At 42.6% G+C, this 10,945-nt stretch overlaps 1 protein-coding gene across 13 annotated transcripts in view; it reads right to left on the bottom strand.

Moving 5' to 3' along the window:
* Window positions 1–463: 463 nt before the first annotated feature.
* The window catches only part of LOC139059136 (uncharacterized), a 484,552-nt gene continuing 474,070 nt past the window's right edge, over window positions 464–10,945 (bottom strand). For 12 of the 13 annotated variants that reach the window (XM_070537098.1, XM_070537107.1, XM_070537097.1 and 9 more), the window contains 3 exons: window positions 4,595–4,814; window positions 1,137–1,181; window positions 464–1,068 (listed from right to left, as the gene is read on the bottom strand). In XM_070537098.1, coding sequence (XP_070393199.1) covers window positions 4,631–4,814 — 184 coding nt within the window. In that variant the 3' untranslated portion in view covers window positions 464–1,068; window positions 1,137–1,181; window positions 4,595–4,630. The remainder of the gene's footprint in view (window positions 1,069–1,136; window positions 1,182–4,594; window positions 4,815–10,945) is intronic. The other variant, XM_070537102.1, reaches the window with a different exon arrangement.

Here is a 10,945-nt window from a genome sequence, read left to right as displayed (position 1 = left end):
CGGTAACTCGGAAACTAGCACGGTAATTCGAGTTTGTGGCAAGTTCAGTGTTACTACTGATGGGACTCATTTCTAAAATTACTTAGACGAAGATGTCTTCTTTGTGATCGGCTCTAATTCTAAACACAGAGTGTAAATACCACCAACTTCACGAATGGATACTTGTCCTATCTGCTCCTTGGCTCGCGCGTGATATTCAACCTTGAGTAGACCATTTTATTATTGAGATCTACCTCTAGGGAGTGTAGATGGCGCTCTGACAGAGTACACCAACTGTCCCAATCAATAGATCTTTCCTCCTTGCCTGTCTGTATGAGCCAGAATTATTGGAATAAAAAGAGATTACCTTTGAAGGTATTAGAGGGATTCACGGTAGCTGCCTTGAAGAAAAGTAAGAGAAGACACCCAGGTTTTCTTGTTTTTACTTTTAAATAAACACGATACAATTAGGAACAAACGCATATCTCTTGATATAATTTATTGTGGTCAACATGAATGGAAACAAAGTGAGGGATGTTGTGCTGCGCTTTTTGATAACAGCGTTCCTTTGGTAGGCCTCTCGTTATGTTTGCAGACTGGTGTATATGCTTTGCAGGGCTATGTACAGTGAAATTGTATCGAGAAGGAACCATTACTTCTAGAAAAACATTCTTAGGACATGACATAAGAATACATAGTGGCTGCCTCTTTGGTATTAGTAATGTACCTGGTTTCGTGGAGTGATAAATAATTACAAATATTATTTGGTAACGTCTAGAATAAAATCAAAGAAAGCTATAACGTTTGCCGTTACCTCGATACCACTAATATTTCATGCCCAAATAAAATAAAAGTAACACGTGACTAACTGTGCTGTCTATGTTAAATGACAATGAGAGGTGCATAAAATAATACTCCATGTGCCCTCATTCCTGTTGTAACGGCGGAGTGATACTATTTAAGCGTTCCCCTTTTCTTGATAGAAACTTAACGAGTAGCTGCCCGCGTATGGGATCGTCAGAAGACACTTCTTTCTTTAGTCCATGGAAGGTGCAGCAGTTGCTCTCTCAGAATCAGAAACATCACGCTCTGCAAAATCAAGAAAAACGAACCTGCCATCAGGGCACCACATGTAAATCGGCCCATGCTATTGTTACCTGTGCATCACTGAGATTGCCGCTTAAATTTTTGATCTCCGGATTCTGAAAAAAATATATAAACAACAAATTAGCATAGGCACTGAACTATGATTTCAGCACAGAATACCGGTACGTTATAAAAGGATTCCTTGTTTTACTGAGCAGCTCGTAACTTAGAAACAACCTGGTGAAGCGACCTACAAAAAATAGTAATGAAAATGAATGAACAGACAAAGGGACGTCTAATTTGTTCTGGTTGTCAAGTGAACTTATTTTGGAATTCACGGCTGCCAAATATGGCTCATAAGAATAAAGAACATATGGTTCCTTATAAAATCTGGATGGTAATTTGAATTTTCTGTGATTTGTTAGTCTGAAAACTTTCCATTTTCCTAAAGGTCAATGTTATGATTGCCTGCCGTATTTGTATTCAACAACATAGATAGAAAACGGAAACGCTTCTTACTGTAGAGTACCTCATGAAATAGATGCTATTGCACTTCTTTGATTTATGTTGCAGGTCTCAACATTTCGTAGAGTAGCTGTGATATTTCTTCTGAAACATTAAGCCCATCAATATTTTTTGAACAGTTTCTGAAGAGCCACATATATTTATTATTTTCGCTTTGGAAGTAGCGCACAGAAGAATTACAGGCATGGAAAGGCAAGAGAATGCAAGCACCGACTCTCAACTCAGAGTTTATCGGCGACAAACAGAAAAATATGCAACACGTGGTTAACAAAGCGAGAAGCTAATCGATCAAAAATAAAAATTTTTTCTTATGCAACCAAATTTAAGGAAACGGGTAGACGTATCTTTCTCGGGTATATGTGCCATGCACGACTCGATAATTTCCCGCGTTGTCTTGCTTTAATGCATGGCCACAACATGAGCCTGGCTGAACTAAGGAGCGGTGTCGCATTTTTCGCAGTGCAAGGTTTACGCGACTGGCAGTTGCACAGCGATTTTGAATTAAATTTCCCACCACCTCTGTGGCGCATAGACATGCGTATTTATTGATTCTTTGAGTTTGTGCCGGTTCTCTGTGAGTAAAAAAAAAGAACTAAACGAAGGACTCACTAAAGGGGTCTGATCACTCGTCCATACGTTACTTTGGTTCCCTGTTACCAAAACTTGGGCGTAAGTATGTTGAATTCACTAGCAATCAATCAAGGAACAAATATCACATATAAATTTTACACCAGTACTATTCGAAATAGCGAAGGTTAAGCTAAGAGTACACAATCGCAAGTAGAAAAATAAAGAATTGAAGCTCACGAGGTGAATCACTTCCAAAAGACGGGAAAAACGCACACGAGGTGCTTGCTTTAATTACGATAAGAGTCCTGTTTCCGTGTAGATACATTTCATGTTACATAAACAAAGGCGTGCATACACAGACAGATGTAAAGGGAAATGGACAACGCAACAGGCCGTTGGCGTTTGCTTTGTGAGTTTTTCTTTGCATCTGTCTGTGTATGCATGCCCACGTTTTTTTAACATGAGTCCTTATCAACTCGCTTACGTTTCTGTTGTTTTAGATAGGTTTGTTGGCAAGTGTTGGCAGATATGCTACAATGACGTGCGCATTGGCCATTAAAATGGGGTTCTGAGGCGGTTGGCGGGAGCTCGCTGTCTCAAGTAAGTATGTAACTAAAATTGTGACTTAACAGATTTGGCCGCTATTTCTTGCGTGCGTCACCATAGTTTCTATGCCAATTTCTATTCTTTTTCTATTGTCATATAAAGCTAAAAATTTTGATACAAATAGTGACTTCGACAAAGACCGCCAATTACCTACCTATAGGGGTCTCAGCGAGCTTATCAGTTATATCGAGAGTGTCCTCACTAGACCAAGAAACGTTGATGTTGTTATGAATAATGGTTCTTTCTATAACACTGAAGTGTATATGCAAAATTCTGCTGCGCTTTTTGAAGCGATAGCCCCCTTTATGTATGCCGCAACTATGTCTATGTTTTCTACAGTGAACCACGTTGGATCACCTGGCTTCATGACGATCCTTGTCGGCAAGGACCGTAGAAACATACGTCACAAGCTAAGAAAGCGAAGCTGGCATTAATACTGTTCCGGAAGCCCACAGAATTAGTATGTTAGATCGACTGTAGTATCTGCTGCACCAACATTTGATTCGCCACTCTCAATGCCCTACGTTCTTTCGTTTTTGCTTTCATTCTTTTTTTCATTCTTTTATTTCACTCCTTAAGGTCGTTACTCTAATTAAGACCGCAAAACTGGACGAGTGTTTTTTTTACCTCTTCTCCATCTACTTCTCCTCTATGTATCTTTCTCTCTTTGTTCAAAGTTTTAGCAACAGGGTCACCTATGTACGTAGTAGAAGCCATGCACTAATAAAATTGAAGGAGCGTAGCAAAAATCTCCCTCGAGGATTCACTAGTTAGATTTGTGGAAGGCTTTCTTAACGGCTTATGTACTCAACTTGTGAATGAAGCAAAAAGATCGTATTATACATTTTATGATTTGATAATGCTTAAGCGGAAATATACAGAAAAACTAATTAATAACAGAGTTCCACATTCCACATGTATCTACTGCTTCCTCACGTTAGGCTACTTTATGTCTGGTCAAGTCACACTCCTACGCTTTGCTTATATGTAAACGATGATGCTACGTATATACTACCGCGTAGTCGACCTCGTCCATGTATAGTCTGAGAATACCGGAAGAATGCATTTGTGTTGGGTTTCTTACGCCGAAACGAAAATCAACCCATCTTGTTTCAAGGTGCCCCTTAATCCATAGCATTAGCCAGTACAAGTTTACCATATTGCATTTCCGCAACGAGACAATACGAGGCCATCATTGAAAACGTGACTGCTGATAAACGCTTGAGGCATGTTTTTGAGGTACCGGCGGAGAAAAACAGCATGTCTGAAAGGTGTCCTTATTACAGCTAGCGTGCAATCAGCGGAGAAAAATCGCCCACACGAGCAATGAAGTAAACATAGCGCTGATAGATGGCATGCTTTCAGCTGTATCCTTATCTTCCACATAAAATACAGTATTTTTGGCGGAAAGCAAGCAGGTAGTCTGATAATTTATCTCTGCTTTGGTTTCCTTCTAGCATATTACGTCTCTTTAGGTTTGTTAGGTCGTCTTTCAAACTGCCGGTGTGCTGTAACGTCTAGCTGGCAGTATTACTAAGGTATGCAACCAGCTATTATTGTTGCTGGATCATCGGCACTATCACATTTGCGCAACACTGTGCTTTGCCACTCGCGGCTGTTAAAGTAACATTTAACATGCTATTTTGGTAGTCTAGTTGGTCCACCTCAACTTGCTCGGCCAGCATGACAGTACACAGGCACACAGGCACGCGCATTGACAAAGTGATGCTCTCGTTTTCTTTGCGTGTTCTCGTGTAACGTTACGCAGGGAATCAATCGGGTAATACTTCGCCGCGTGCAGACCAGGTGAAAGGACAGTCGTCGATACCCTCATTTCTTGTGATGCATGAAGGCTGTTGCTGGGTCATCGCGGCCCTGCGATGTCAACAGAGTTCCGGAACGTCCGCCGGGATGCAGGACCTTCCGTGGTTCCCACTGCGGCCCCGTTGCCGGACAAGGACCCATCCACAGAGCTGAGCACGGCGGCATTCGGAGGAGGCGATCCAGCGTCAGCCGTGCGATCACCGCTAGAGGGACCAAAACTGGATCTGTGGCGTGGCGAACATACACGAAAGCGAGTTCGCGTCGGCGACCCCAATTGCACATACATATTCAAGGAGACGACGCTGCCATTTAGTATATTTAGCGGAATGGCAACATCTAGAGCCGCCAGCGCGTAGTCGACCCAGATGGAGCATTCTCTACACCCTTCGCTGGGTAACCCTTAGTATAGGTGCACAAATTCGCATTTATAAGGTACATTGTAACTAATATATTATAAGTTACATTGTAACTAATACAAAATATAAGGTACATTGTAACCAATATAAAATAAAAGGTACATTGTTACCCTTGAAAAATATGCAGCTTTAGAGGTTACGCTGTAGTCCTTTATTTTCTAAAAGCAAATGTAACCTCTAAAGGATGTGCTAAATTTAGGGGTTACTTCAGTAACTTATACGGATATTTTCTTCTTGATTGCATTCTATTTTTATAGCCAAACTAGAAAATTTGCACTGTTCCACTACAAGATATTGCCATCTCGAATTGGGGCGATATTGTCATGCCTGCCAGCTGGCTATCTTTTCACCTCAGATTATAGTTATGCTGGTGTCTAAATTGTGGGACTATAAAAGAAGAGGCTTTCACTGTCAATGCATTTCATTAAAGCTTTAAAGAGAGCATGTAATTTGCTCGGATTGGTATCGACCCAAACATTTTTCTTTCAGTCCCATAATTCAAACTTCTACATGACAATCTGTGGCGAAAAGAAATCGGAGGCAACTGACAGGCATCACAACGTTGGCCCCATTCGAGATGCAGAACATTTTGAATCATGACGCAATGATTTTTATAGGTTAGCTATAACAATACAGCGCAATCACAATAAACACATCTGAATAAATAGCCGAAGTAACCCCGAAATTTAACATAGCCTTTGGGGGACGGTTCCTGCTTGACTGCTAATATATAACTCAGCTGTAAGTTTCTAACATATACTGCCTCTAAGTTAATGTCCCTCTAAAATATGTGGAAGCCAAAAATACCTACAGTGCCTAGAGTATTACATACTTGGGCAGAAAAGCCACTATTTATTAAAAATCCATCTTCCAAAGGCACAAATTACTTGAAGTACACTCAATGAAGAAAAACACTTGGGGAAGCAACATATGCATGAGTATTGTACATTGGCCATAATAATTTAGTTCAGGTGAGCAAAAGCATACTGCAAAGCGCTGCTGGCAATAATATTGTGACAATGAGTTGTTTTAATGTAGTTGAAGGCAATGTCACTATTTCACTTTCTAACTGTGCATCTAGCCTTTGTAATAAGCTGTTCCGTTTAATATTCTGTGAATGTTCCCGAAAAATAAGTTGGAGTACTCTCAGGTACGAAATTCTTTATTACAAGTTTCTTGTTCAACAAGGTCCGATACAAAAATACCATCCATGAGGCCTCCCATATACAGTCATTGAAGCACAACTGTGTGAAATGAAAAACATCAGAATTTATGCTACTTAATAACTGCAATAGTAGATTTTTGCACAGGCACATATATATATACCGATCTGCTCACTTAGCAAAGGGCAAATAGAGTGCATTACATTTTGCAAAACAACCATCTACGTGGGTGAATTAAATGCTGAAGCTATGTTTATAAGAAATTCTGAGGCCTATGAATACACAAATAAAATAAAATTAACCAGCCTTCACCACAAGGGAGAGGAACAAATGACTAGAGCAAGTAAATGCACTGCTTGTGACTAGAAGTAAACAATGTATGACGTGAAAAAAACAGCTGCTTATGGTGTAAGCCTCTCCCACCTTTGGAGCTAACCAACCGCATTGAAGTAAATCCCACACTATGTTGTTTTTTTCTTTCACTTTAGAGTTGGTGAAAAACATGGAAAGCAGCGCGAACAGCACTACTCCCTAGATTACATTTTTATTGCTTAGGAGCGCAAAGAGACGTTTCAGACGGGTAGAAAGCAGTCCTTTCACTAGCTTGCCTCCTGGCAGCACAACATTTTGCACGAGAGCAAGTATTTGGTAAAATGCAAATGGATATTCTAGGTTCTTAACATAATATGCCAAAAGGAAAAAAATAAGTGCCCGTTGTATTCCAGACGTGGAGACAGTGATGACTTCGGCTTGGCTGCCAGCAAAAATACATGTCTTGTCAGGAGCGCAGTAAATGTGAGGTGCTGTTACTTGGAGCTCATCAGCTGGCAATGCCATCTATGAAAAGAAATTAAAGATGACATAAACCACTGCCCAAAATTTATTTATGTAGTTTAGAACACGGCATGCATGTCGCATTTTCCCACATAATAAAATAAAAGAGATGTACGAACAAGGGCAAAAGGAGAGAAGTCAGCTAGGAAAGCTGGCACTACTAAACCGGGCAGGTGTGTTACTCACAGTCAACATGCATTGACTGTGCCTTAGTAGTTTGGATTTCCTAACTCACTGAAAACAACTAACGCTCAAAACTCGCATCTGTAGCCTAGTGTAGGTTGTGCCAGTTCCCCTGCGTTGTTCTTTTAAAAGTTCGCATCTCTTTACGCAAAACAATATCCACTGCCAAACGTTAAACACGAACGAGAGCACGGATACCTGTCCAGCTCAGCTGCATTGCACGGCTCCCGACGGCAGACGACGGGCGCGGCTGTGCTCGCATCACTGCCGACGGCGCCGCTAATATTAGCGTATTTTCTGCATTGTGAATAATTATTGCGAAGAGCGACAGCAACGGTATGAAATATTTCGGTTTGTGAGCGTCGGTGATTCATTCCGAAGCGCCATAAGCCTTCGCTTCGACGTGAACCGGAAAAGGCCTAGCGACGATATCGGCGCCGCCGAGCGATGAGCGGCGGTAAGGCTGCCGACGTTGCCAGAACGACCACTCCTCGGTCGCTACTTCACTGTACGGATGCGACACAAATGGGTCCCGGTAACATCATATGATCACATTCTATCTACGGCAAGTAAATCTCGCCGTTCGCGAGGAAAGCCGCCGTCGAACGGCGGCCCGCGAACGGCGCGCAGCGACCTGCCGTGCCGGTAACGTGGACGAGCCCTAAAGTGTCGTTTTTGAGCGTGGAAGAAACACGGATGCATTTCCGCGCAAATCGCTGCTTACCCCTTTGCTTTCTCTCTCTCTCTTTTTTTTTTGCACTTCCCTGACCTATAATGAAACAAAAGCTGCAGCCTAGCTATATGCTGAATACAGACAAACCAGTACAATGCAAGAACACTTACCAAGTTCGTCTATTTTCCCATGCGATCCGGGGCTGTGGTCGCAGTAGTCACAGCGAATGTTCGCCGAAATGAGGACATTGAAGCGCTCACAGTCACAAAATGGCTCTTTGCAGCGGCCGCGCATTATCCCAAATAAAGTCTCTGTTCGTCATTGCCATTGCCACTGACAAAATTGGCGCCGAAACTAGCAACAAAACACACATACACAGCCAACGCCTCCTATAGCTTTGACACAGCTCACAACGCCATGTTTGCAACTACATCCCGTCATGCAATGCTAAAGCTATATACGGAAACGCAGAAAGATGACATAAAAACATGGCCGCTGCTTCTGTACTGAAGTACAGTAACAAAAGCATGATTCGGACATTCTAATCCGGCTGCACATATTCAAACGAAAGCAGGTTCATTGAGGGTAAAACAAAAACACAAACTTATGGACATAGTGCGCTCTTGGAAACAATGCTGCTGAATGGAACAGAATTATTCTTTATAGCTATCATGGTGTTAGAACATCAGCCAACTGTACTTTTCATCTGTCTACACGGCTCCATGGTAATGGAGCGGCTGTATGCGGCTTTTCCGTGCTGTGTTTGCTGCGCGGACATGCATTGACGCGTTGCATCAACCGTGTTGCTGCTGTACAATATAGGGAAATGTGGTGTGTTGCAGACGTTGACTCGTACCGTTGCTGAGTGCACAAAAAATAATGGGAGAAACGTGCCAAGCGTTTTAATGATTGCATTTTTTTTGCTCCGAATTCGCACCTCGGCTGCAAAGATTGTTTGCTAAAATGCTCAGTTAATATATCTTCCGTTGGGGCAACACTCATTAAATTCTTTGGACGCTTTCTAGGTAACGACGCATTGCGCTGGATGGCTGTGATATGAGGAAAATGTTCGTACATCAGTCTGCGATTGAGCTTGCTCCATGAATGCACCCAACCAAATTCGCACTGAGTAAACACGGCAAAAGGCCCTTCCAGGTTCCTACCATATAATAATAATAACCATGCTCCTTTTTTCTCCCCTCATGAAGAAGGCAGAAGTGCCAGAGGAGCATTATTTTATCTTGTTATAAGCTAAACGTATGTCAAAAGGGCTCCCCAATCCGTGAATGTGAGACCCATTCGAAACAACAAAAACACTTGCGGCGGCATGTGTCGGCAGCGGCATGCGACGGCAACGAGATAGATTTCTGCAGGACACATGTAGGGTCTGTGAAAAGCGCTAATTGTATATAATACTTGCTCAGTCGATGGTTGTACTTCCGGCAAGAATCGTCATTATTCTTGCAGAACGTTCTTTTCCCGCGGCCTACTTCCGATATGCGGCTCTGCCGGCTCAATGAGTAATTTGCTCTCACTCAAAATTTGCGACTGAACACCCGTACAAGTGCTTATCAAATGGATCAACCATGTGTGCACGCAGGTAACTTATCCTGCGCTTTGTTAATGTGTAAATTGCGAACTTCCCCTCCCTATTTAATGTCTCCGTGGGGTGTCGGTTAAAGGTTACTAAAATTCTAGAGGTTACAATATAGAGGTTACATGCTGGCAGCAGATCAATGTAACTAATAAGCAGCACCCGTCTCACTCAGTTTCGTCATTGTAACCCTTAGCATGAGCAATATAATGAAAACATCAAAAGGACGGGCGAAGTAACCGTTATTTTATTCGTTACTCATGTTTATAGGTATACTTATAGGTTACCAAGATTAGAGTGTAGACTCTCGAAGGTTACGTGGAGTCAGGCAACTTTGCTATAAGCAGGATTCGTCTGGGCGGTGGCATTCAGCCGCAGCTACCTACGTACTCCTCATCGCCGATCACGCGTAAACCGCTGAAACGCTGGAACAGATATTATGGGATTTCCCAGCATATTAGCGGTGGAGACGACCGCTGGACAGTTTTCTACCCAGCGATGGCAACGAACCACTGTCGGTTCGGACGCCGTTATCAGCCCGTCGCTTGACACTACACCGGAATGGCACACGACTTAGGCGTCGTTTAAGCACCTGCATGCCACGGGACTTGGCGAATGGCTATAGAACAGGACCGCTGCACAGTGTACGCACGCTTCCGCTTTTTCCCTTGTTCTAATCCCTATTTGTCCCTAGGCTCTCAAGCCCCTTCATTCTTCCTAAGTGCACAATAGCAGGCTAGAGCGCACCCCACCAGGCCGACCTTTCTGCATTTCCTGCAAATAAATTACGCAGATGAGCTCTATTCGAATCGAATGAAAGTAGTCTATAAAAACAACCTTCAAATATTGTGATGAATAACGGATAGGTCTGTTTTCATTTTTAATACTTGCTGGCGAGGGGGTGTGGTAAGAAAGTTATTCTTGTTTACATTTTTTAAATGCATATGTAATGATGTAATGATGTTCGGAAGAGGATATGAGCTCAGCGTAGCAGCTTGTAATGAAAGGAGATACTATTAGCTATTTGTGGCACCATGACAATGACAACGAAAGTAAAGAACAGCACGTTGCAGGTGCATGTAGTGGGGTATTCACTGAAGAAAGCGAGGTGTGGTACTTTATGCCACGGACATTGTTTTAAAGGGCATGCATATATAAATGGCAAGCGATACAAATGGCTTTGCCTAAATCGAAACAAATAATTCGTATACTATAGGTTAGAGAAAAGGCAGGCACTTATATTGAATGACTGGAAATCATTGAACAATAGTTATATGCGCCGTCTGATCCGCTCAAGTGGTTGTGTGCTATGCATGGCGTCGAGAATGGGTTTCGGGCTCGGCAATTGCTTGCTGCTAATGCAGTAGCGAGCGCATGGTCTTCGAGACCAGCCCATAGAGAGCCGTCACTGCGGCACGTATTCGGGCACCATGTACAAACGGTGCTTCTTTGCAACAACTGCGACTCTCCTGCAGCCAAATCATTCGGTAGG

The sequence above is a fragment of the Dermacentor albipictus genome, chromosome 4 (assembly GCF_038994185.2).
Source record: "Dermacentor albipictus isolate Rhodes 1998 colony chromosome 4, USDA_Dalb.pri_finalv2, whole genome shotgun sequence".
NCBI classification, from domain to species: Eukaryota; Metazoa; Arthropoda; class Arachnida; order Ixodida; family Ixodidae; genus Dermacentor; species Dermacentor albipictus.
The sequence above is the reverse complement of the archived record's forward strand: the minus strand, read 5'-3'. Positions and strand labels throughout refer to the sequence as shown.